Source organism: Rosa rugosa, chromosome 4 (assembly GCF_958449725.1).
Source record: "Rosa rugosa chromosome 4, drRosRugo1.1, whole genome shotgun sequence".
NCBI lineage: Eukaryota > Viridiplantae > Streptophyta > Magnoliopsida > Rosales > Rosaceae > Rosa > Rosa rugosa.
The window spans coordinates 32,633,436-32,661,181 of record NC_084823.1 but is presented as its reverse complement, the minus strand read 5'-3'; the positions used below and the strand labels follow the sequence as shown (position 1 = coordinate 32,661,181).

Genomic DNA, 27,746 nt, shown 5'->3' with positions numbered 1-27,746 from the left:
GGAGAGGAAAAGACACTACAGAGGGCAGGAAAAAAAAATACAGAGAGAATAAGAGAAATACAAAGCAGAGGAGGAGACGCAGCAAAACGAAGCAGAGAAGAAGAACTACCAGAGAAAGAAAGCTGCATGTATACATCTGCCTTCCCTGTGAAGCCTCTCCAATTAATCCTCTATGTCTTGTGACCTCCAAAGCTCTAATAGGCCGTTCATGAACGACCATTGTTATTAGAGTTCTTCGTCGGAATGACATTGTTGCTGCTCTCAAATTCTTAACGCAATGAAACAAAACGGTTGTTCACGAACGGCCTCGTTTCAATGCTCAAAATTCCTCCCTAATGGTGTTGTAAATTTAATGCATTAGAGAATTTGGTTGTTCATGAACAGCCGTATTTCAATGCTAAATCCTCAAAAAAAAATTACGCTGCTGCCATCGCTCTTTAAACATAATAGAGGTTGTTCATGAACAACCGCGTTTAATGCTAAAGAGTCCCCTCACATGGCGCCATTGCTATCACTGTTTGATGCCCAAGATACTCTAATAAGGCCATTCACGAACGACCTCAAAAGTCCATCAATTGCCTTCTGTCTTCACAAAGAATAGACAGAGAAAATGAAGTTGAATATTCAAGTCAGAAATTGAAGGCCACAACAGAGTGGTCAAGTTGTACTAATATGATGGACTTCAAACATTTCCTAATGCAAGCCGCTGGGAATTAGAAGAAAAAAATGTTTTGCAAAGTTGTGGAGTTTCAATTAAACCAACAGGTCAAGCACATGCAAGGTGATAAGTCTGGAGCGGCAAATTTTGTCTTAACCAAGCTTGAACCATGCATGATTGATCTCCATGATTATCCTTGAGAAGCCACGTTTCATGTTCTTTTGCTCACAGCTTTCACAAAAGGAAAACATAATTCCTATGCTAAAAAGTTAATCATACAAGTATTAATATTAGTGCTAGCTATTCATATGCACCACGTGAACATAGTGCCCACTTTGACAAAAATTCACAAGTCAAATGGCAGCATTTTGTATGGTTCTTCTGAAGGCTTCTGGAACAAAGATTCAAGGCTTCTCAAAGGTTGATATGGGACAGAACAATTGATGGATTTATAAAATATATGTCCATTAATTCTAAGTCCTACGGCAAAGTTTCATCAAACAGTGGATACAATAGAAATTAATGGTTCGAGAAAAGCATACAATCATTAATTTCATAAGAAAGTGAAGAGTTTCCGGAATTCTCAAAATGCCGAGTCATTGGGCCTCCTACGAAAGAAACGGAAGCAAGCCCAGTATACAGAGGTTCACTTCAGATCTTGAGTTCCGAAATGAAAACCCGACTCGTCAAAATGACAAGAGATGACTCAGTGTAAACTCTTCGCAGTGGGTGTCCAAATCACATTGTTTACTTGAGCCCGTCTACTTCGGAAGCTCGAGCCAGATTTATTTGCAGCCCAAAGCCCATTCCAAATCTCAAGGCCCACTGCAAACCTCAGTACATCGGGTCCGGATCAAATCAACAGACACTCTACAATCTGGATGTCTACAAAAGAAATACATTTGACGGATTCAAGAACTATATACATCCGTCGAACACAAAAGTTGCTACAAAGCCAGAAATACAAATTCCTATGAACTACGGTCGGTTTGATCCCACAATGGGTACATAGGCAATCTAGCAGCCCACTAGATGCAACCACAATTTCAAATCGAATCCCTGACTCCACCAGTCAAATTCAGCCAGTCCTAAATTGAATCACTGACTCCAGTCAAATTCTCCCAACACTAGAAATACAAATTCCTCTGAACTACAATGGTTTGATCCCTTTACAGGGTATGTAGGCAATCTAGAGACCCACTAGATGCAACCGCAAGTCCAAACAGAATCCCTGACTCCACCAGTCAAATTCTTCCAATCCGAATCCCTGACTCTACCAGTCAAATTCATCAAATCTGAATCCCTGACCTCACCGGTCAAATTCACTCAAACACTAGGAAAAGTCAAAACCTTTCCAAAAATTACCTCAAACACAAATCGAATCCCTAGTTCACTTACACTAAATTCGTCCAAATACTATTCACATTCTAAAAGCAATACCCTCTAATGAGTCATTCACTCATTGGAATTCTTGAACTACGAGTGGCTTGATCCCTCTCCAAGGGTACGTAGGCAACCCATTCAAATATCTAGGTGCAGCCGCAAAAACAAACAAACACACATCCACAATTGGTTTCTTCATAAATGGAATCAAAGGGTGTTTTCCTGTAATAAGGGATTGTAATTAAGAGACACATTCTGTCTTGAATGGGTCGAACCCAAAATAATTAAAACTCTATTCACTAAATGAATACTAGTGAAATTATGTTGGGTGACATTTACGCTCACTGTGTGCAGATTTTTCCTCAACATAATTTTTATGAGCAAAAGATTGAATTGTGCCAAAGTATCATTCAAACCCACAGGCCTCCCATGCATTCTTGCTGGGGCCATGGTATGTAACGCCAGAGTGCCACTCTCTATAGCATTGGCGCCAAGCCTACCTCCATGTAGGGTGGCGCTACGTCCTCTCGTAGGGACGTCCATCCTTGCAGGCATGTTTGAAGCAGATATGTGTGATCTCGTCACTTTAGCGGGGATCGTGATGAGACATAGTGGGGATAGACCACGGCAATTCATGTCGTTCCTGCTGAACATCCGTGTTCTTATCTCCCCCTAATGACGGGAAGACTATCTCATCAAAGTGATAATCCGCAAATCTAGCAGTAAAGAGATTGCCTAGCAAGGGTATGAAGTGGCAGACGATTGTTGGAGTCTCAAATCCAACGTATTTGCCCATTCGTCTGTGAGGACCCATCTTAGTGCGCTGTGGCAGCACAATAGGCACATGAATGGCTTACTCAAATGTGCGTAAGTATGAGATACTTGTACCTAGTCACTAGCTGTAACGCAGAGATAGATTGAGTAGCAATGGGTCGTAGACTAATTAGCATAGCTGTGCGATATTGCATCACCCCAAGTAGATATAGGGAGATTTGTAGGCATTACCAATGTCCGGGGTACCATCGTAGTCGTTTCCGCGAGACCATTTGGGTGTGTACATGGGAATATGATGTCCAACATCAGTCCCAGTGATATGTAATAACCATCGAAGACTCGATGTAAACTTTCTAGTATTGTCAAGTCTGATTGACTGAATGTGATGATACGGAGAGTGAGCCCGTCACCATATGATATGTGCTAGGAGTGTAGTATAAGCAGCATGACAAGTGGACTATGGCACAACACATGACTAGCGTGTTTGCGTGTCAACCAACATCATGAAATATTTAAACGTCCGTAAGTTGGTTGAATCAGTCCATAGAATCCCCTTCGGATTCTATCCTTTGCATAGGACGACGGTCTCAATCCTAATTTCCATAAGGAACAGGCTTTGTAGAATGAGCGAGAGGGCTTTAGAAGCAACCAATGAGGATTTTGGTTAAGTGCAAAGTGCTTTCGAGTTGTAGTCAAGAACTGACTTGAAATCACATAAGCGGAGGTTATGCCATCTCACTTCTAGGTCAGGAAGCAGGGAGTCTCGGACGTTGCCAAATCTTTCTTCGAGTGAGACCCACAACCTTTTGGGGTATTCTTTATTCATATACTCGTACTGGAGCGAATCATCTATATGACGAGTCATTAGGATAATGGCTTTCGCTTTATTTACCTCCAAGGCTGCTCTATTTGCTTCCAAAGCTTGAGCTTGCTCAACAGTTTGCACTTCCTGGCTAGGCTCAAGAATTGTATCCAGGATTCCTTCGGCCTTGAGATGCTGGCGGCCATCATGAACCCACTTGTGATATCCAAAGCCAGTTGTTCCCAATGGAGCAAAGTCCAGTTTGTTCAGGTTACTCATCTTGAAAGAGAATAAGAAAAAGGGTTATTTTCGGAGCGGAAAAAGCTACCACAAAAATAATAGAAATTTCTGAGCATAATCGCTCCCAAGAAATTCGATTCCAACAGGTATTGGATTAGATTGAAACAATGATGTATTTGTGGTCGATCATAACTTCTCAACGAACTCTAAGTTTGGAGGACTCTTACAAGCTCCAAGCTTGATGTGAGCACGAACCCCCACAGTTCGGCTTTTGGTCTCCCTTATGAAGAAGGAAAGGGGGAAGAAGAAGGGAGGTTGCAAGTCCCCGAGAAAAAAAAAAGAAATTGAAAGTACGGAAAGCAGAAACATTTAAAAAAAAAATACCCTTTTTTTTTCTCTTTGACTTTGACCAAAAGTGTGGGCCGCTTTTTTGTTGTTGTTGACTTTGACTGAAACGTGGGCTGCCTCTTTGTGGGTTGCCTGCTTCTTCTTTTGCCGACGTGGGCCACTCCTCCTTTTTTCTTTTTTCTTTCTGCCTTTGACCGAGAGCGCCTTCTTCCTCTTTCTCTGTTTTTTTTTTCTCTGTTCTTGTCGCCGGCAAAGCAAGCGAGAGCTGCTGCTACTGGAGACCGCTGAGGGTGAGCAAGAGAGCTGGGCGGGACAGAGGCGCACGTAACTAGCCGCTAAGTGGGCTGGGCTGGCGTGCTTGCGAACTGGTTCTGGTTGGTTGATCGGTTCAAGAATGTGGAGTATTTCAACAGGCAGGTTCTAGGAATTATGTTTCCGGTTCCCGGATTGTGGATTCAAGGAGCGGTTTGTGACCAAATTTGAAGGTAGAAGGCGGTCTGAAAGGTTGCGCACTGGGCAAGGACTGTTTTTCTCTTCTGGGAGCCGGTTCGGTACTTTTCTGGCTGGTTCCGGTGACTCCGCCTCCTGAGATTGAAGGCTTCGAGGTGTACGGTGGAGGTTGCTAGTGTTTGAAGGCTATGATATTAGGGTTTCAAGGTAGGGCTTTGTGTTGATAATGTGTTTAAGGAAAACTGAAATTGGGAGAGAATTGTGTCGTGCTTTCATTGATAATAGGGACCTCTTTAGATAGATGATTATAAGCATAGAGGTAGAGTTGTACATGAAAACATAATCGTACAATAATTAGATATCTATGAATATCTCCGAGAATATCTCTAATACAAACCCTATTACAACTTGCACAAGTAACCTAGAGTTTGGGCCAGACACATATTCTGGATATACTTGAACAATATTTTTGTTTTATCTTTAATAAAAGATCAATCTAGCAAAGGAAGGATGGTGGTTCCCAGTTGTGGTAGTCTCCTTCGGGGTTGTAAGAGTGCTTTGACACCCTCTTAGACTGCTGCAGAGGAGCTACTATCGTCAAATCCACGTTAGTGGTGTTTTTTATTTTATTTTTTATTACTCTCTCTCTCTCTCTCTCTCTCTCTCTCTCTCTCTCTCTCTCTCTCTCTCTCTCTCTCTCTCTCTCTCTCTCTCTCTCTCTCTCTCTCTCTCTCTCTCTCTCTCGGAATAAGGAATAAGGAATAAGGAATACTCGTGGCTATGCGCATGTTAATGCTCAAAGTCCGGCGGTAGCCGAACCTTCGTTTAACGCGGGTCTGGTGGGCGGACCGCTACTCTGTGGATTTGGTGATGTTCGCTAGCTGTCAAATGAAAGACAGGGCGTCAGAGGGAGACCGCGTTGGGCGGTCTTCACTTCTCCGATGCCTAAGTCAGTCGATGCATATAGATAGCATAACAATAAATGAGTAGTAAATGCGTAATTAATGAGGAGAGAGGAGAGAACCTTTTTTAGGTGAGGAGAATGCTGATCTTCTCTTTGTTTTCGATGTGGGACTAATGTGCTTCAGTTCCCAGCGTCAGGAGCTTCTGATGCTATCTTGGCACGGCGCGTGGCGGTGCGTCGGCGGTGATCTGGGGGCAATCTGAGGCTCAGGTGGTAGCTCGCCTGGCTGTGTATCCGTAGGCTACTCCTTTGGCGGGAATCAGTACCTCTGGTGGTACCATGAGCGTAGCTCATTATAGCTAATTATGCTTGCAAATGCACATGTATGTACAGCGCACAAACCCATAAACATCCATTTTGGCGAGATGCAACGTTTTCTAAACAACCATCATTCCCTTAAGTTATAATGTTATATGGTCCTTTGCAACTCTATTTTCAATCATGATATTTTTATTTTCTCGAGTCGAACTCACGCCACCTATTGTATCTCTTCAATCAACATTTTTTCTGTTGTAGTCTCCAACCCGCTTGACTTTCTAGGATTTTTGTTTTAGCTGGCTCCACTTATTGCATCTTTGAGTGTCACATTCACCATTTTCATGACATTTCCCGGTCAAACATTTAGCTTGTTACCACTACTAGTACATAGCAACTATATTGTCCCGATTTTACCACCTTAGGCAAAATTAGATGTGACGGTCATCTGAAAATGTTAAGACATCCACTTATATTCTTTTTATTTGTGACAAGGGGTTGCCTATGGTATTGAGATGTTTATCATACACTTATTTAAAATTTAATTGAACCAAAAAATTACAATTCTATTGAGTTAGTAGAAAAAAAGAGGGAAAGTGGAATGCGCTTGCACGTGCCTGGAGAAAAAATAGAGGGCTTCCTTCATGTCCGACGGCGAGCCTTTTCACAATCGTTAGATGGGCCTTTGTCATCGCCGCTTGGGTTTGATGTGAGGTCGAGCTCCTCGATCTACGTTTCTCGTCTAGATTGGGAAGATTGCGGCGGCAGTGTGAGGTGAGGAATGGCAGAGATGACGGCGGTTGTCGGGGGTGGTGGCGTGGTGGCGTGGCTAGGTTTGGAACAGCGGTAGGGGTGGACCCAATCTGGGTAGTGTCTGAACTAGAGTTCTTGTGTTGGCACGATCTGGCTTAGAACTGGATCTGATATGGGGAAGAATATGATCTAGCGCTATTTGGATTTGATTTGGCGTGGTTGTGGTGGCGTGATTTGGCATGGTCGTGTTGGCGCAATGTGGTTGGTGTCAGGCGAATCTGGCGGGGCAAGGCATCGGTGGCTGTGGTGGGGCTGGCGGCTGTAAAGCTGTGTTTTCGGATTTTCTCTCCTACGGCAACATAGTAGGAAAGTTGTGTTTTTGGTAATATATTATGCTTCCTAGTTATCTTTTTGGAATGTTACCGGTTTGTCAAAGAAAATAGAATGGTCAATTGTACATTCTTTGCTAATTGGTGCTTGTTTGAATACATGTATTTGGTAGAAACTCCCGATATTATTTTGGGACGTACTCTAGATGCTTATTGTAATCAAGGGTTTAGGCTCAATGAGTCAATGTCCCCGCTTGTATCCGGCAATTTCGTTAATCAAGGCTTGAGAGTAGCCACACCAGCCCTTTATTAAAAAAAAAAAAAATTACAATTCAATTAAACTAAATTTGGGTCATGGACAACAAGTTATTACATTCATTTTACACTATTTACATGTAATTGACCAAATTACCACATTGACAACAACTTCTTCATAAACTTGTAAAAATATCGTAGGTGGAGTAATTACCTCTAATAGAACTAAAATTATACAAACAATGACTCTCTTTAATTACCGTAATGACAACAAATTTGTTCTCATCACAAATGTTATGATATATATATAAGTAGGTATTATAAAATCTTTCCTCTTCTTCAATTCAGAACTTTCTGTTTTCATATCTTCTGTTTGCATTAAATCCAACTCATTAGTTTTTAACGCCGAACGGAAGCTTCCTCAGCCAGCAACATGCAGTCCTACGCAGCAAAATCTTGCACGATGATGGATCACAGCCCCCGTAAGTCCAGAAAGTCTGCCAGCTCTTGTCTTTTAATTTGAAAACCATTAAATTTTTTTGTTATCTCTCTGTCATCGACTTTAAACAAATTAAAGAAAGTAACGGTAGTAGCTTGAATTTAGGGAGCAGCAAAGTAAATTTTGTTAGACATTGAGTTCTTGTATACCAAAGTCAGTCTATGCGCTCCAAAGTCAAAGTCTTCTCACGGTTAACAGGGATGAGGCCATACAAATTGAGTTATAATAACAATAATTAAGAACTTCAACAGAAGTGGTTGGCAATTTCTGTGCACGTGAAACTGAGCTGTTGGGAGTGATCAAGCTGCGGAAGATATGGGATATGCAGACTTGACTTGGACGTGAAATAACCAATTAATGCTTTCGATCTGGGTAGTGAAAATCTTCAATGACTACACGGATTGCCAGGCAAGAGATCGATGGCTTTCTTGTAGAAGACGAATTCGTCAGATGTTTACTTACATAGAAAGATTATTACATTTAAGTAGAAATATTCGATTCATGAGTTTCCATGTGTTTAGTAATACAAATTAACAAAACCGCAAAGTAAGCTGTGAACCACATATTATAATTACTCGATCCGATGAAGACCCAAGAATTAGATGATAAGAACAGGCTAGGATAGTTAATCTAGCTCATCTATAATTTAGATGCGAATAACTTTGCTCTTGAATAAATAGAAACAGAAAAAAAGCTCTAGAATGCATGCATGCATTTCCATTGCATTAGCCGCCGGAGAATGGTGCATGCACGGATACTTATTTGGTATGAGCTTTATCCAAAAGGTCATGGTGCAGTTAGTACTTTAGTAGTGAATTGCTTATATAAGTACAATTTATTTTGCCATTTTAGTAACGTGGGACTCCTAAGTCCTAACATACGTGTTCACGTATGACCTAAGTTCTAGTCGCACTGCAGGAAACAAATTTCCACATATATACGATACCGGTGATGAAGTCATATATTTGGTAGCGATCATAACTTCTTGAAAGCCAGGCCAATAATTCTTTTACTCAGCGCATTATAACTTTTTGAAAGCCTGTCGTTTCAATAGAACTGCACAACTTCTATTGAAAAATCACTTTTGTTCCAATACTAGACTGCATAATAATAAATTTATTGAGAAGTCACTTATTTTGCAAAAAAATAAAAAATAAAATAAGGTAGCAGTTGCATTTGGGATAAATGGACTCCATTTGAAACTATGAAAGTACGTACTGTTTGAGTTATACTCCGGTCCAAGGCTTCATTACATCTGAGTATGTGACACTTGACTTGAAATTGAATACTCTAATAATAATAATCACAACATGAAAGATGCTACCTCTGTTTAGTCACTTTGGTGCATAGTGCATAGTGCATACTGATAGCTAGGTTACTCAATTCCAGATATCAGTTAATGAGTTGTTCAAGTGTAATGTCTTGTTGTTTATAACAATATGCAATTTGGGACGACAGGACCTGAGAAACCTTCAGCATTGTCGGCCTAGACTGAGGATGGGAATGTCTGCATTCAATTGCTAGCCCTGCAATGGTTATCAGTTCATCTTCAACTTGAGGTATAGGAGGCGGAAGGCGTTGATCCAGGACATCCTTCAGCAATATGTTTGCACTGTCGGACAAGTGAGAAAATGAGGATATGAAATCACCTACCTGCTTTCCCATTAGCACTTCTAGGGCCAGCACTCCAAAGCTATAAACATCACATTTTTCAGTTACCTTCACTGTGTAAGCAAGCTCTGCCAAAGAAATAATTAAGGATCAGAAAGGCATTAATTAACACTTTAGTAAACTAAATTTACAAGAAACTTTTTACTATAGTTTACCTGGTGCTACATATCCATATGTGCCTGCACGGGCAGTCCAGTTAGATGAGTTAAGATTCAAAAGCTTAGCAGTCCCAAAGTCTGAAACACAAGGCTCACATTCGTCACTGAGCAAAATGTTGTTGCTTGATATGTCTCGATGTACAATCGGTGGCTTGCAATCATGATGCATATAAGACAGTGCATGAGCTACACCTTTTACAATTCTCACCCTAGAACTCCAGTCGATTTTTTTAGCCTCATGCTCGTTGCTCAAGAGTGAAGACAAGCTACCTTTCCCTAGATACTCATAAACCAAAAACAAGTGACTTGGATATGAACAATAACCAAGAAGCTTCACAATGTTTCGGTGTCGTATCTCTACAAGTGCCCTGACTTCATTGAGGAAGTCCTTTCGGGAAGTCTCCACATCCTCGCCATCAGCATCAAGTAATTCATGGAGTTTCTTTACTGCAACTATATCGCCTGAGGATAGCATGGCCTTATAGACACTTCCAGATCCTCCCTTACCAACGCAGTATATGGAGTCAAAACCATTGGTTGCTTTTATGATTTCTTCATACATCTTTCTTCCATCAAAGTTAAGTACGGAAAAAATCTCTCCATCCTGCATGTTGTGGTGTATTGGTTGATGCTCTTTCTTCTTTCTTGATCTAATAATCATTACAATTCCAAGGACAGCAAGTGAAACAGCTCCCAAGGAAAGGAAAATGATTATGAACGCAGATTTTCGACTTGATTTTGAGATATTCGTACAGGGCTGAAGTCTTCTCACAACATTGCTACACAATCCTTCATTCCCATCCAAGGTAGCATCTTGAAATGCTTTGTTGTTTGGAATGGGACCCTGCAACAGATTGTAGGATATGTCAACGTACAACAAGCCCGGCATTTCATCAAAAGTTGTTGGAATGAGACCAGAAAGATTATTGTGAGAAAGATTCAGTGTCTCCAGGCTTTGCATATTGCTCAGTTCTGACGGTATCTTATTCTCAAGTAAGTTGTAACTCAAATCTAGTTGGGACAGGTGAACTAACTTCCCCAACTGAAATGGAATCTCATGACTCAACTTGTTGCTGCTCAAATTCAAGTAGTTTAATCTGAACAAGTCACCTATACTGCTTGGAATTGACTCGTTGATTTTGTTAGTGGACAGGTCGAGGTATTCAAGGTTATTCAATGATCCAAACTCTGAGGGTATATGACCCCACAATTGATTGTCATTCAACAACAGCTTCACCAAAGAAGTCATTCTCCCAAAATCCTTTGGAATCACCCCGACTAACTTGTTTGAAGAAAGATCGAGTTCATGAATTTGGGCTGCATTGCTGATCTCAGGAGGTATGCTACCGGTAAGGTTGTTTTCCGCAATTCGTAGGGTTGCTAAATGTGGACACTGTCCCCAAGTGTGTGAGACTTCACCATAGAGGTTATTGTGGCTTAGGTCTATAAATTGAAGATGAGGATAGACACCAAAGTCTTCAGATATGTTGCCTGTGAGTTGGTTCCATTCGAGACGGAGTCTGAATAAGCTTTTGCAAGTTTTCAAGCTTTTGGGGATTGGACCTGTCAAATAGTTGTCGTTTGCTGTGAAGTTTTCTAATGATCCACCTCGGCAAATATTTTGGGGCAGGTTACCGAAGAATTGGTTACTGTCCAACTCCAGTACAGTCAACTTCATGAGATTCTCTATCTCTTCGGGGATGGAGCCAGAAAGTTGGTTGTCACGGAGGTATAAGATTTCTAAGTTGCTCAAGTCACCAAATGAGGTAGGAATGGAACCAGTGAGGTTATTCATGGTCAACTCTAGATCTACAAGAGATATCAAGCTCCCCAACTCTTTCGGAATAGCTCCAGAAAGTTCATTTTGATAGAGATAGAGATGTGTAAGGTTTGTAAGGTCACCTAAAGATGCCGGGATTGAGCCAGAAAGATTGTTTTTGCAAATGTACAGTTGCACTAGAGACTTCAGATTTCCTAGTTCTAAAGGGATGGAACCAGAAAGATTGTTGTTGCATAATGACATGACAGTTAGCTCTTTGAAGTTTCCAAAAGTTGGAGGGATGGGACCTGTTAAGTAGTTGGTATCCAAATAGAGCTCAACTAAATTGTGAAGGTTTCCCATTTCTGGAGGAATGTTGCCCGAAAGTTGGTTTTCATACAGAAACAAAAAATTTAGGTTGCTCAAATTACCAAGAGAAGTAGGAATTGAACCTTCTAGATTGTTGGTGTATAGCGCAAGCTCGTAGAGATACTTAAGCTGACCTATTTCTTCAGGAATTGAGCCATTTAACTGGTTTCCCACAAGGTGCAGGACCTCAAGATTTGTTAGAAGACCAATTTCTGGTGGAATTTTCCCAGACAATTCGTTGTAGGATAGATCGAGATAAATAAGTTTGGAGAGAGAACTGATCTTAGGCGGGATGGCATCGAAGATTTTATTCAAGCTGAGGTCAACATATTCAAGATTAGGGAAAGACAGGAATGGAAATTCATGTAGTGTACCTTGTATACCAGAATTGGTGAGGTTTATTCTGTTGACACTTCCAGCAGTGTTGCAAGAAATACCAGTCCAAACATTGCATGGACTTGCATTTGCTCTTGGAGAGTACGTCCATGAGGTCAGATTATTCTGGGTATCTTTTTTAAAGCTAGATTTCCATTCGAGAAGGGCCTCTGCTTCAGTAGAAGTACTAGCAGAAGAAGCAAATGCAATGTTTATATTTGGTGATGAAACCAGCATGGCATACAAGATAAGGCAAGCTAGGGAAGAAATTCCAGCATAACTAGAAGCTAAAGATTTCATGGTTTTTGTTATGGTACTTCCGGCTCTCAGAGCTTTGTTTATAGTGCCATGAACTAGCTGGACTTGAATACTGTGTACAATATGTATCTTCATTGACTTTTCTTTGTTAACTAATTGCGATGCGGATCCGGCTCTTTTAAAGTGAAAATTCTCTAAAGAGTTTTCACTTTAGAGGAGCCTGGTCTTGGGATGCTTGTGGTTTGGGGAAGACTTGATACAAAATTCAGTCAAAGTCTCATTCTCTTATCATCGAAGTTAATTGAATATGCATTTTGAATTTTCTAGCTGTCAATAAATTCAGAGAAAAGATAATGACAGTATTGACTATTGACTATTGAGCTTTATAAGAAAATATTACATAGTTGGTGGCAAAGAAAAGGTGTACTCAATATGTGAATATGAGACTTCCTAAATAGAGGAACGGGTCGGTGGGTTTTCGGTTGTGGCCATCTCCTCTCTTTTGAAATTGTGGGTGGGTGCTTGACGTCTCAAATTGATCGTCACAAAGGAGTTAATATCGACTAATTCCCTATTTACTTATTAAAAAAAAAATTACCATTACATTCCAGGAACACCATGAATCCATCGACATTCATCATAGTAGTCTAAACATTCAATTTATCCTGAGTATATAGGTGCAATGTAGAGATGTCTGAGTTTGAGTTGTTTTTCTAATATTAGGTAGCACGAGATTAATTTAGGTAGCACGAGCTCTTGTGCAAGGATTTATGACATATTGTTTTACAAAAAGAGAATTTGGGAGACAATTGAGATACTTTTATTGATAATAGATGCCTCTATTTATGGAGGATTGAAAATACAATATCTTTGAGTACAAGTAGGAATATGCTAACCCTATTACAACTAGATTAAGTAATCCTAAACCTATTTAGACTAGGCACACAAAATCTTGATTTCTTGCAACACTCCTCCTTAATTTCCTGCAACACTCTCCCTTGCGCCAAATTCAGTTTTGGGCGACATGAAGTAATCGATGCTTTCCATCGGGGTAGTGACTCTGGATTGCCAGGCAAGAGACCGATGGCTTTCTTGTTGAAGACTAATTCGTCACATGTTTGCTTACATAGAAAGAGTATTACATCTAAGTTGAATTATTCGATTAATGAGTTTTCATGTGTTTAGTAATACAAATTAACAAAACCGCAACCGTGTAACATTGTGGAAAGAATACCGCGACTTTTACTCCTTCTCTCTCTCTCTCGCTCTGCTAGGGTTAGGGTTTCGAGTATTCCAAGTTGTGCGGTGCCCTAGTTTCATGGTTGCAGCGATCACTTCCATGACTGCCAGACTGGCGACCAAGTTGTCTCTCAAGGAAGGAGAAGAACCAATTGACTTGGGGAATCTCAGGGTTCCAGGGAAGGAGTTTTTGGCTCGAAACTTCTATTTGGTTGGGAGGCTTAATACCTGCAGGGGGTTGGTACTGGATTCATTCCGGAGTGCTGTGAGGTCGATGTGGAGGTTGTCTGGTACCGTAGAAGTCCAACCACGGGGAGAACGTTTTCTGTTTACGTTCACCCATGAAAGGGATGTTGCTCGAGTGAAGAAGGGTGGTTCGTGGGGTTTTCAACGTGCCGTGATTCTTCTGAATGATTATGATGGCTTCTCGGAGATCTCTGCCGTGAAGCTGGATTTTCTTTGGATCTGGGTGACGTTGGAAGGCATACCTCCGGGCATTTTGACGGAACCTACTGTCCGGTTGGTTGGTGGGACGATTGGCGAGGTGTTGGAGGTGGATCGTACGGCGCTGCGTTGGGGAGATGCTCGGGTCCGGCTTGTTCTCTCTATCCATGACCCGGTGCGTTTTGACCGTCGAGTTAGGGTTTCTCCTGTGGATGTTCTAACCCTAAGGTTCAGGTATGAAAGGCTTCTAGGGCGCTGTAACTTCTGCGCCATGTTGAATCATGGTGGCCAGCGTTGCCCAAGGGTGGAGAACTCGGAGACTGATTCTGTGGTGGAGGCGGGCTCGCAGCCGACAATGGGACAGATCGTTCCAGCCCTAGTCTTTAGGGCAAACGTTCAGCCCTCTATTTCTTCTCCGCTGCTATCTTCCTTCAAGGTCCCAAAGCTGTGCAGATCCGTGAACTACCAGCGTTTGAGTCTCTCGGGGCTGCAGTTATTTCGACCCAAACTCCGGTGGTGGGGATGCGTCGTCCCAGAGATGAGGACGACCCTGAAGATGGTAAGCGTGCCAAACATGGTTTGGATTTGGTTTCGGGCACTCTCCAGCCGGAAAACCTCGGCCTCCAGGTTTCTGATGCAGGTTTGGTTGGTGGGAAGTGGTCTCCAGCTTCGAAGGTGTACAAGAAAAAGGGCCGGCCTTGTGGATCCAGAAACAAGGCCAAAACGACATCGGCGGCGTCCTCCGGTGCCGATTCTGAGTCTATGGCGTCGGGGTCTCCTGACGGTGGAGCTACTGGGGTGAAGGGGAAGCATGCTGGGCTGGCAGAGCCCGTCTCCCAGTCCGGGTAGGAGACGGTTCCCTACGTCAACTAGGGTGTGACGTGTCTTGCTTGATGGCGGCGATGTACACCAGAAGGGTCTTAGGCGCATTATTGTACTTAGCTCAATGCACAAGACCGGACATCTCATTCGCAGTGAACTTGTTAGCTCGACATAGCTCTGCGCCAACACGCCGCCATTGGATTGGTGTAAAGACAATCTTTCGATACTTAAGAGGTACGATTGATATGAGCCTATTTTATCCCTACAAAGAGAAAAGGAATGACGGAAGGATGAGATCAGACCAAATTGGCTCAAGAGCCATCGTCCAAAATGCCATGGCCGGCAACATTGCCGCCGCCACCACCAAGGGTGGCCGGCCTCACCCTCCTCCACTCCATCAAAATGACAATGATGTTTTGATGGGTTTTGCTTAGGGCTGGGCACGGGCCGGGTCCAACTATAATTTCACTGGGCCCGGGACCAGCCCGTTTTTCATTGGGCCCGGACCCGGCCTGCTGTGACACAAACAGGGACCGGCCCGTTTCATTTCGGGCCGGGCTTGCGGGCTTTCGGGCCCAAAAACCTGTATTTTACCATTTCTATATCTACCTTGCTATATATCCAGATTTCATTCATATCAACCTGGTGAAGATTTGAATCAAACACAATATCAAGATCCAAAGTTGAAGCTGCAAATTCAAATATCCATAATACATAATATCCAAATTCAAGTACTCATCAAGAACAATTAAAGCTACAATTGAAATACAAAGTGTCCAAATTTAAATGCGAAGTCCAAATTCAAGTACAAATATGGAATGAAATAGAAAGTCCTAATTCAAATATAGCAACTTAGTAGACATTCTTCCAGTCTTCAATCCAGCAGTTCACCAGCAATGCAGCCATCCATTAATTGGCTTCCACAGTTTTCCCTATAACAGCCATCATAAATAGATTTAGAAAACAAAGAACCATTCAAGCTGCAACTTTACTCAACTAGCACTACACACAGCAATGTAGCAAGCAAAATAACAAAAGGCAGCAAGCAAGCACAAAATAATGCAGGAAGCAAATACATCAAGTAATTAAGAATGAGCTATCTCAATTCATATCTCAAGTTCAACACAACTCAACTAGAGAATGGAAACACATATTCTATGAACATAATCATTCTCATGGTTTGGCTATAACCAGTCTTAAAAAGAGTAAATTATTCAAACCCAAAATGCAAAAGGTCAAAACCTAGAAGTCCCTGAAGGATTTGAACTTCATATTCTCTGATATATAACGCAGGCCCCAACTAAGATCTTCTTAAACCTTTGACCTGGAGGGAGATCTAATTATTATATATACATACTGTTCAATGATTAAGCTCTAAATAAACTAGACGCAAACTAGCCCTGCATCAAATAAACTAGACGCAAGCCACTCATCCATCAACCATTTCAAACCCATTCTCCAACACATACATAACTACCGAATGAGAACATAGTCCTTATCCGAGAAATAGACAAACAGTCCAAGCCAAACTTGCAGCAATCAACCATACGGGAAATTAATCAGTAAACTACTGGAAGGTTTCAGCATTACCTCTATAAGGTGCTGGGAACTGAAGGTTCAGATCAAGCGTTTGACTGTTTTCAATGAAGGTTCAGATCGAGTTTGGGAACAATTGATGAATTGGCTACTTGATTAGGCTGAGACTGAAGTGAAGTGAAGAGAGAGAGGTCTTGGCGTTGGCGGACATGGCGGAAGCGGCCGAAGGCCGAGCTCTCAAGTTCGGTTCAGATCGGCTTTGTGAAGGAGGCTCTCTCAGATCGGGTTTGAGGGAAGAAATGAGGCCGAGACTGATTAGTTGCTTAGGTTTAGGTATTTCAGTGCCCATAATTATGTGTACCTGATCCTATGATAAATATTTTGAGGCATTATATTGACCAATAAAACACTGACATCTGTCTCTTTTTCCCTAATACGGGCCTGACGGGCTTTTGCCACTTTGAAAGACAAGGCCCGGCCCGAACCGTTTGCTTGAAAGTCAAGGCCCGGGCCCGGACCGTTTCGACAAAAAAAAAATTGGGCCCCGCCCGTATGGGTCGGGCTTTGACGGGCCGGTCCGGGTTTGAGGGTTTTCGGGCTTAAATGCCCAGCCCTAGTTTTGCTGATGCAGGGTACCTCTCTGACCCTCACAAATGTCGCTCCCAAACGGGTTATGTCTTTACCATGGGAAGCACTGCGATATCTTGGAGGTCTACAAAACAGACCCTTGTTGCTACTTCCTCAAATCATGCAAAGATTATTGCTCTACATGAAGTTGTGCGTGAATGTATATGGCTAAGGTCTGTAATTAGACATATTCAAGGAAGTTGTGGTTTGAAGTCTACCACGGATGAACCTACATGCATTTATGAGGATAATGCAGCTTGTATTGAGCAAATAAAGTTAGGTTTCATCAAGGGCGACAACACCAAGCATATATCACCTAAGTTCTTTTATAATCAGCAACAACAATCGCTTCTAAAGATTGAAGTGAATCAAATCCGATCAGAGGATAATGTAGCGGACTTGTTCACTAAGTCGTTACGTAAATCCACCTTCGAGAAACATGTGAAGAGCATCGGATTGAGAAAGTTATCCGAACTCCCACGATTGTAGCAATCAGGGGGAGATATCGACATCAGGGGGAGTTATAATGCCTACATGTTCGATCTAGAAGAAGTGAAGGACGTGTTATACTCTTTTCTCCTCCTCGAGCTTGTTTTTATCCCACAGGGTTTTTCACTCGAGCAAGGTTTTTAACGAGGCAACGGACGAAGCGTCACCATCAAGTTTGAGCAGCACAAGGGGGAGTGTTGAAGGAAAATCAGTTTTGTGTGCCTATTCAAACTAGGATTAGTTTCATGGTTGTAATAGGAGAGAAGGTTCTAGAATTCCTAGTCCTATTAGTTTTCCTTATAACATTAGAACATGTACTTTGTAATCCCAATATATAAGGCTCCTATTCTCAATAATGAAATACAATTCTCTCATCAATCTCTCTCAATTCTATTATTCTTAAACAACCTGTGTATTTTCATACAATAATAAATAATTGATGCATCTTTACATCTTTTGTTTGGTAGATCTTTACTTTGTAATGCCTACAAAATAGACATAAGTAAAAACTGTAAAACAGTAAGTAGTTAGTTAGAAAAATAAGTTCCATGTGTACTGAATCAAATTCTAAAATGCATTCATGAATCACTGCTTGATTATACATTATACAGTTATTATATACATATATGATTGACAAATATGGACATGGGTTAGAGGCTCAAGAATTGACCCTGGTTGCATACCCTTGATGCCCAAGCATTATACCCAGAAAAGAAAATTCTGTTGTAACTATCATATGCTTCTTCAACCACTGACCAACTCTTATGGTTGCACTTGCTCTAATGGTTCTTTCTTCTTAGCCTTCTCCTTCTCAAGCAAGTAAATTCTCTCTGCTTCTGGTATAGCCAACATGATTGTGCGCATCCTCAAGTTCATTTCTTCAACCTTTTCCATGAGCCTGTCATTTGTAAACATGCCCAGAAGGACACTCTGGATCGTTTCCCAGCTCTCAAATACCGGTAAAGCAATGATGGCAATGGAACCAATTGTACCCCATGCTATTGCAATCACTGCCCAGAATGTGAAGTACCCTATACTGAAATCCCCTGCACCAATTGACAATGTAAGAAATAATCAATTTTAATTCTTATTGTGGCAACTTAAGGAGTGTTAGAATCATTATTGGAATTACCTGCTGGAAGACTTAGAAGAGGCCACAACAAAACAATCACAAAAGTAAATCCAACACCCCATTTCACTATCCATGCTTTTGCTCTCAATAATTTCTCCTCCCTGTACTCTTCCGCTGGCAGCTCACTCTTTTCCTTCTCAACCACTGTGATCTGCTTAGTGGTGCCCCAATCGTAGTTTTGCGGTGACACAAAGCTACAGATAGCATGTATAGCACCACCGGTAAGTATAGAGACAAGGTTTCCAGCAAGCATTGGTGCATTCCTGCCTGTTGTGTCAAGATTCACTCGGCCATACTCAATTTTCGCAACCGATAGCCAAGTGATGATCCCAAGAAGACAACCAATGGTTGCTCCTAGAATTGCTCCAATTGCATTTGCCTTTCTCCATAGAAGCATAAAAGCAATGGGGAGTACTGCTGAGCCAATGAGCACTCCCATTGCTAGATACATCCAACCCAATGAAACTCCTGCCTTGTTTAGTATCACTGCTAACAACCCCATAAAGCATCCGAAACCAAGGATGACAGCCCTAGATACCTTGAGGATTGTCTTTCCAGTTGCATCTGGATCTATGTATGTGCGGTAGATATCATATGTACATAATGAGGATACTGCTATAAGCTCTGAAGAACCAGCAGATGTCACTGCCCTGTTCAAAAATAAGATAGTTGGAAGATCAAAACCTCAAGTATTCAAAAGATCTTCACCAAAATGTGTGTAATTGTGTTTTAACCAAAACATTTCTAACGGTCTATAACAGAATATGCTACTGCTGAAATACTTGACATCAAGTTCCTAGACGTTATGTCTATGAATTCCTTTGCAACAAAATATTAAATATGTATAAGCTAAAACTCACATGAAGAGCATAGTAAGAAGAAGAACTGATCCTCCTTTTCCCATCAAAGCTATAGCTGTGGCAGGAGGAACAAGACCACGACTTGCTTCACTTGCTGTTATGGGTAAGTCAAGGGCCAGTGCTCCCAGACCTAGTGATGTTGCCAAAGAGAATGGGACTGCAAACCAGACAAGCCCACCTAACAAGTAACCCTTGTGAGTTGATGACGGCCGTGCAGCTATGGCGCTTACCCAATATCCCTGAAGTTTCCGGGGGGTTACTTGAAGTGTGATAAACTAAATTTCTGAACTTAAACATGTGAAATATGTTTCTTAGTTGGTCTTAAAATTTTATGAACTTACATTGTCAACAAAAACAGTGCCAAAGTTTCCAACAATGTTGATAATCCCGAAGACTAGCCCTCCGGAACTCAGCATTGTTAGGTAAGACCCTTTGTAATTCCCACCAACAGGACCACAAGACTGCCCAGGATGAGAAATTGGCTCCTGACAGATTCTTGATTTACTTGCTACCTCTACCAGATGGTCGTAGACAACTCTGGGGCTACCGAGCTCATTGCTTGCCGTATATACAAGGTATACAAATATGACTAGGACCACATGAACTGAAACCAAATACATGGAGAACAAATATGTCAGACTGATCGACATGAATAGATAAAAAGAAATGTATCAAAACAACGTAGAAGGGAGATGTTAATGATTACCTATAACAGAATGTATATAGCTTGCCAAGAATGTGGCTTTTAGACCTCCAGCTAAAGTGTACACAATTACACCAAGAGGTATCAGGAAGCTAGCAGCATAGATGTTTACTCCGGTAAGTGCATTTACAACAGCAGAACCACCAAGCAGCAGCATTGCCGTTACAATAATATTTGTCAAAAAGCAGAAACTGAGGAAGACTATGTGTGCGGCCGTGCCCCAGCTGAGGAGAAATATTGATGATTACAATTGATTATCTATGAGCTTTTGGACACAAATCCTGTGAGGTTTGAAACTTGATGCATCAAATCAGTTCTTTTAATGGAACCAAACGTACCGAGCTTTTACAATTTCGCATACAGTGTGAGCATGAGGAGCCTTTCTCTTGATCTCTATAGCCATTACACCAAACAAGAGTACCTATTTTTTTTACCAAATCAAACAATCTCTTATTTATCCATGGTTTTAGAGGTCATTTTATTAATCTAATGAACTGACTCTAACAATCAACAGTGTACATATCAGCTTGGACGTGCCTGAATAGTCGCTCCGCTAGCATACCAGAAAGGGCCACTTACTCCATACTGCCAAGCAACATTTGAACTTTGCAAAATTGTAGCTGCCCAGGTCCACTGTAAAATAAAAATTTCAAAACATAGGAAGCTCAATCAGTCCACCAAAATTACCCTTCTCCATAGAAAAATTGCAAATGGTTGCTTAAATCCCAGGGACTGTACCTGAGATACAATCACACTAGCTATAAGCCCTGTTTTAACATTTCTTCCGGCAGTGTTGAACCATTCGGATGTGTGTTTCGAACCAACATACCGCTTCTCCAGCCATACCTGATTCACAGATACAGTAATGAAAATGATATAAATGTAACATTGACTAGTCTTTTCATGTCCTGCTATTCATACAGTAGTGAGATGATTTAAGTTTCACAAAGCCTCTTGAGTCTTGACATTAGGGCTAGTTGGTCCTCTTATAAACCATTATAATCCAAAGTAAAGACGTGTACTCAGTTTGCAGAACACAAACAATCGAGTGTAGAAACTAGAAAGTTATATCATCCAACAAAAAATCTATTGATAATGAATAGAGAGACAACGACTTATTGTAACACAACTACACAAGGATTAAGATTCTGTTGTGAGATCGATATACAATCAAAAATGTTGATAGAAGGGACTTGCTATTCCAAGAAAACTGGGATTTATCTAAGGGTAAAAGTTTTCTTTTCTATTGTTTTCTTACTATTGTCTTTTAGAGCTAAAGCACACAAAAGTTGAATTGCTGGTAACTCCTATATTCTTTACCCTGAAGTCAACTCCAAAAATTGTTAGCTGTGGACTTTATTTCAACTGAAAAATTTAACCATCAATGACAAAGTTCTATTCATCAAAAAGATAGAAGATGAGAGAAATAGGGGCCATATACATATACATACCAGGAAAGATGTGAAGACAGCAAAGAAGGCTCCAAAGCCAAGAATAACAGAATATCCAACGCTCTGATTGAGGACTGCCTTCCCTTCAAAGAAGCTGCTTTGCCTCCCACAGCCATCTCCAGACACGACGTCGTAGTACTTGCCGGAAAAGTCAAACGGCGGACACCGTGACCCAGAGCTAGCCATCAAGTTAAAGCTAACGAGCTTAGCAGCTTCACGGCCTCCAGTTATATCAGTTATATATATATTTTGTATCGATGCTTCTGTTTTTACATGGAAGACAAAAATAGCTGCAAATGATAATGAGCTAATGAGAACAGAAATGCAGAGGGGTGAGGTTGCTTTAAGTTTCTTGTTAGCAGTGCCAAGTGTGAAGTGCGACTGTGCGAGTCAAACTAGGAGGTTTGTCTGTACAATGACGTTTATGGGTTTTCTATACAAGTATTTCATATATAGTCTGTCAGTTGGAATTTATGGATTAGATTCTTCTGTCTTAGAGGGCAGAAGGAGATTCTTCAGACCAGAAAGAAAACAAAACAGGACAAAGGAGATTCATGTAATTTGAGCAGCCAGACTAGTAAGCAACTAAGCAAGCATGCAAGTAGCTATAGAAAGAACAATTATTGGACTTGTGATTGCGTATTTCCATGCGTTAAGTTGCTTGACTTTAGTGGCTCTATGCCAATCCATATGATTGAGCTATTTTTCGGAAGCAAATGAATATATTCACAGGTAAATTTCTATAATGGAATTCCTATACACATTCTAAATTAGTGTTTATAGTATTTCCTCATCCTCTACAATGGATCTGTCCATATTTCTGTAAATTTAATTAGGATTTCACTTCCATATTGACTAGGTTACTTTATTCTGTTCATGTTCACTGTATCATTATACATACATATTATGAAACAAAATCATCCATAATTAATTCTCAAATTTGAATGGCCCTAGCTAAAGCATATTTGATCAAAAAAATCTAGGTCAACACCTCATTATCTGAATCCCCATTTTCCAAAGTGTAGAATTTCTTGTACACGCACCAACAACAAATTTCACTGCAACATTGCCCTGTACCTCATTAACCTCAAACGCTACCCAGAACCCACCAAGAAGGACCCCAAAATCTACTTCGTCGCTCCTTTTTTCTTAAGAAATTATGCAAATCTAAATGTAAATTATGAAACCATTAGGAGTTGGATCAGGTGGAACCTGATCTTGATCCGCTGAAAATCTTTATCAACAAGCACGGTACAAAACCCATGTGTTCTGTTGTCTAAAATGGTCCTCGCCATTGTGATGGTCATTATCTATGATGCTAATTGTGGCAGGGGAGGGCAGCAGGCAATCTCATGTCAATGTATCTTGCCAAAAAAATTAAAAAAAAAAATAAAAAATCTCTTGTCAATGTAAGCCTTGGCCTAATTCTTGGTACTTCTTTGATGAGTCATGCTACCCTATGATGTAGATGAGCTTTTTAACCCATATTCTGTGCAATGCTACAATGCCATATGCAAGGATTGAAATATCTCAATATTTTTTATATATTTTCTGATATCCTTCTTTTTCGAGGGACTGATTGATCATAGGAGGATAATATTTTGGGTCCTTGACCAAAAGCCCAAAAATAAGTAAAAATTATCTCACTTACCCCAACAACAGATTTTTATTCCCACTAACTCAATTTAAAGAAAAATGACTATTCTGCCCTCAATCTAATTAATGAATTACATTTTATGCCTCTCCCTCCTCTCCTCTCTCTTCCCCGATCTCTGCCTCAGATCTCTCTCTCTCCTCTCTCTTTCCCCGATCTCCACCTCCGGTCTCTCTCTCTCTCTGATCTCTAACTCCGGCGCGGCGTCGAAACAGGATTTAGGTCGAGGAGATGAGCAGGACCGGTCCACGTCGTCGGAAGTCCGGTGGTGGACTAGTGGTTGTCGTCGAAACACGGGCAGAAGCACAGCAACTCTCACCGGAAGATTCCGATTCCGGTTTCAGATGGTTTCGCCTTCGACAGCCAAAGATCAAAACCAAAGTCTCTTCAGAGTCTCGCCGCCGTCGTTAAGCAACCAAATGGCGGACTTCAAGAGGTCATGGTGGACGTAGCCGCCGTCGAACATCTGCATTTCGAGCTTGTTATCCAGCAGCAACTTGTAGTCGCTCTCCTTCACCAGATTGAGCCCCCGGATGGCGAGGACTATGTCGCGGTGGTCGTGGTCGACGTAGATGAGGTAGGGAGGCGCGTGGCCGCAGGTCTGCTCGTAGGTGACGCGCTTGACGACGCCGTCCGGGTTGAGACGACGGTGAAAATGGGTTGTGGCCTGAGTCGAGCATCTCTGCCGGTGAGATTGGTGATTGGGTGCCCAGAGCTTTTCTCTAGGTGCCCAAGATGAGTTTTTTTGTTTTTTTTTGTGGTAAAATGTGGCAGAAGCCCAGAAAGAAAGAAAAAAAGAAAGAAAAAAGGTTTTATTGAGGGCCAATAGATGTTTTAAATTGATGTAATCTTTTTTTTTTTTTCGTTAATTAAAGTTTTATTTGTCTAATTTTAGGAATATTAATTTTCATTCCGGCAAACGAAAGTTCTATTGGGGGGCAATAGACGTCTATTGGGGGGCAATAGACGTCTATGGCAATAGATGTCTATTGGGGGCAAAAAAACTTTCCGGTGAGATTTTCAGCAAATTTCGGTGGGCGGCAGCCGATGATCGGAATCCGGCGACCGGTGACCGGATTCCGGCGAAGTCTCCTATAGTTTCTCTCTCTCTCTCTAAGTAATAAAGGGGTGAGGGGTAAAATAGTATTAAAAACAAAAAAAAAATCTTAATGGGGTATTAGGGAAGACTCCCTTAGAGTGTATTGGGTAAGAGGGAATTAAAAAAACTTAATGGGGTAAGGGGGAAAAAAATCCCTAGAAATAGGGTAAATGGACAAAACCCCTAATATTTTATCTTCTACCGTTTTTACGAAATTTCTCCGATATCGTCAAATATCCTCGATATATACAATATTTAGAATATATCTTGATAAAATGAAGAAATATCTGTAAAATTTTGTGAAAAAAAATAAAAAATAGATATAAAAACTCTGTTATTCATAGAAAAACATATATACATTATGTAATATGAAGGTTATATGAGGTGTAAAATTTTAACAACGATTTCTAGTCAGGATATGGTCTAATAAAGAGGCAAATCAACCTGTTTGGTAAAAAATACTTCCAAATGAAACCTCAGAAGACATATTTGTGTGAAATGAAATCCTCTCAAGGCGAATCTGGGTGAGGAGAAATCCTCTCAAGGAGAATGTAGGTGAGAAGTAATTCCCTAAATGCAAATCTATGTGAGGAGAAATCTCTTCAAGGCGAATATGGGTGAGGAGAAATCTCCTCAAAGCAAATCTGGATGAGGACTATTCCCTTTGAGGGAAATCTGAGTGAGGAGTGGAATCCAGGTAAGAAGAAATTTCCTCAAGACAAACCTCGGTGAGGAGAATTCATGATATAGCAATATCAACAAAAGAAAACAAACTTGATGTAGCCATGTTTCAAAAAAATAACTCACTTACTTCATCTTTCGCAATTATATGGGATTGGTCCCAATTATATGAAGGTTTTCAGATGATGAAAACAAACTATGAGGTTATGATCCGCACAAGAGTGTAAAAAAATAAGGTGCAGTTATATGAATCATTTGGAACTGTGTAGTCCGAGACTCTGTGACTCTTTGTAGTCTGTACTAGAATAGCTGGACATGGTGCTCAAGAGAAGTTTGTCTATGGGAGGAGAATTAGAGGTGCAACTGATGATCAAAGTACTCCATCTGATGTTTCTTCAGTTGCCTTAAGTTTTAACTCTATCAGTTTAGGCATAGAGCTAGCACAGTGAGACCTCAAATGAATCTCATGAAAGCAACAATCAATTTGGCTATGACGCTTATGGATATAATCAATATGGAGAAGTACATGATCAGTCATCCAGTTGGATTCATCCTTATTATCCTCTTATAGGACAAAACAATCGGCAACTCCAGAGACATCTATAACTATCATGTTTATTACTACAGTTTGTACTATATGGCTCATATATCTTGGTCTGATTATTGTACTTTCATAGATCAGTGAGCGACTTTTCAATTACCTAAAGTCTATTTTTAGGTATAGATGAAGTTGACATGCATATATGTTTATATGTAAATCCAATAAATTGACTCTTTTAAAAAAGATATATTTTTCAGAATATCCCCGATATTTCCAATATCTCATTTTTTTAAAATTTCGATAAATATGTATAAATCGATATTTTAATCATTGGTCATAGCTCAGACAAAGCAACAAACTATAAATTTTAAGGGTTATTATCACAAATGGTACCTAAACTTATCATCTATCTTATCGATGTTACCTGAATTTCAATTTTGATCACAACCAGTACCTGAACTTTTCGATTTCATTTCAAATGGTACCTATCACTAACTTCTGTTAATGTTCCGTTAAAAACTAACATGTGTAAAACACATGACCTATATTCAAGAGTAGTTTGACGAAAATACTCATTTAAGTAATTTTGTTTACTAGATATTTTGATCAATTAATATGTTAATAAAAATATAAGTTCAATTAAAAATGTATCTCTACCCTCTTATGAAAATAAAATTTAAATACAAGATCTCAACAAAAATTAATTTGTTTTATAGATACAGACAAAACATTTCAAATAAAACTATAATTTTTTTTTGGACAAACTATAAAACATTTAAAACCAAAAGCTTATCAAAACTTTCGTAATTCTTTTTTTTTCCTGTCATTCATATTTTTAATTGAAGTTGAAAGTTTTCCTTTTGATAGTCTCATTTTTTATAGCCAAATTGTCACAATATAAGTGAAAATAAGTGATATTACAAAAACAAAAAAAGAAGAAGGTAATTTTACAAATTTATCCTTAAAAAATGAGTCACTTGTTTGGCACATGTCATTTTTTAATGAAACATTAACGGAAGTTAGTGATAGGTAACATTTGAAATAAAATCGAAAAGTTCAGGTACTGATTGTGATCAAAATTAAAGTTCAGGTACCATCGATAAGATAGATGATAAATTCATGTACCATTTGTGATAATTACCCAAATTTTTATTTTATTATATTTCAATTTTAGGATAATAGGGTCTTTTTTTTTCTTCTTTTTAAAAGAGGATCAAAGGGTTTCACTCTTGCCCCCATGGTGACTCGAACCCATGACTTCGTACATAGGTAGTGGGTACTCTAACCACTGATAATAGGGACTTCGTAAAGGGTTTCAATTTTAGGATAATAGGGTCTATACTTGGTGTAAACATGTGCTCTAATAGAGAATATGTGAACTTATTTGTTTCAAAAAAGAAGTCAGACAAGTAGGGAATTACACACATGTAATTCTCCCATTGAAATTATTTTTATTTATTTATTAATTGGTATCAGAATTATTTTACTGACCTTTTGGAAATGTCACATGAAATTATTTCGTCGTTTTGTAGTGTGGCAACTCGTAAGTTAGGAGAGCTGACTCGTGTGGATTATTTCTGTTGTGATCTTAACAGTGATGAGAAAAATCAAACCAAAATAAAAACAAAATTCCAGATGAATGTCCAATTTTCTCAATTATGAGGTTTAGTTCATCCCTCTTAAATTCTAATACTTTGCTCATAGCTGGTTAGCTTCAAAACTACATCAGACTAAGATTAGAGTTGCTGAATATAGTAACAGCAGAGCTCCCTTGAACAATTTGATTTGAGAGTCTATTTACATAAGTGATCCAGTCATAAATACTTAAAAACTCAACGGTCGAGATATCGATATGTGATAAAAAAAAGTGAGTCCAACAAGCTGTTCCTTCAAATGAAAATATATATATATATATATATATATATATATATATATATCCCTCACTACTTGTTGATACTTGCCAGAAAGAATTAGGGAGATAAGAATTCGGGATTATAGGTGTTAGACTGACGAAATCGTTTGACTTAATATCAGCCTTCCAAGGTCATTAAAATATATCCAACGGTTGTCCATGTTGTCCCTCAAATTTGCCAAAAAAACAAAAAATGAATCCCTTAGTGAAAGGGCCCTATCTGTGTGTGGTTTACACACATACGCACATGATCGCT

The 27,746-nt window shown here is 40.2% G+C and overlaps 2 protein-coding genes and 1 long non-coding RNA gene across 3 annotated transcripts; all 3 read right to left on the bottom strand.

Annotated features, from left to right (window-relative positions):
• Positions 1-9,094: 9,094 nt before the first annotated feature.
• Positions 9,095-12,342, bottom strand: LOC133744665 (MDIS1-interacting receptor like kinase 2-like). The gene is made up of 3 exons (XM_062172734.1): positions 11,823-12,342; positions 9,537-11,750; positions 9,095-9,449 (listed from the first exon to the last, which is right to left on the bottom strand). The coding sequence occupies exons 1-3, from the start codon at positions 12,340-12,342 to the stop codon at positions 9,103-9,105; spliced, it is 3,081 nt and encodes a 1,026-aa protein (XP_062028718.1). The 3' UTR covers positions 9,095-9,102.
• A 3,146-nt stretch (positions 12,343-15,488) lies between these two features.
• On the bottom strand, positions 15,489-16,685 carry LOC133746329 (uncharacterized). Its single transcript, XR_009864066.1, has 2 exons — positions 16,396-16,685; positions 15,489-15,737 (listed from the first exon to the last, which is right to left on the bottom strand). It is a non-coding gene; the product is annotated as an uncharacterized LOC133746329 (long non-coding RNA).
• A 1,323-nt stretch (positions 16,686-18,008) lies between these two features.
• LOC133745505 (urea-proton symporter DUR3) lies at positions 18,009-22,012 on the bottom strand. The gene is made up of 9 exons (XM_062173589.1): positions 21,604-22,012; positions 20,891-20,998; positions 20,690-20,785; positions 20,491-20,573; positions 20,156-20,376; positions 19,791-20,053; positions 19,450-19,688; positions 18,590-19,239; positions 18,009-18,503 (listed from the first exon to the last, which is right to left on the bottom strand). Exons 1-9 carry the CDS (start codon positions 21,787-21,789, stop codon positions 18,220-18,222), a joined length of 2,130 nt encoding a protein of 709 aa, XP_062029573.1. The 5' UTR covers positions 21,790-22,012; the 3' UTR covers positions 18,009-18,219.
• Between the last annotated feature and the right edge of the window lie 5,734 nt (positions 22,013-27,746).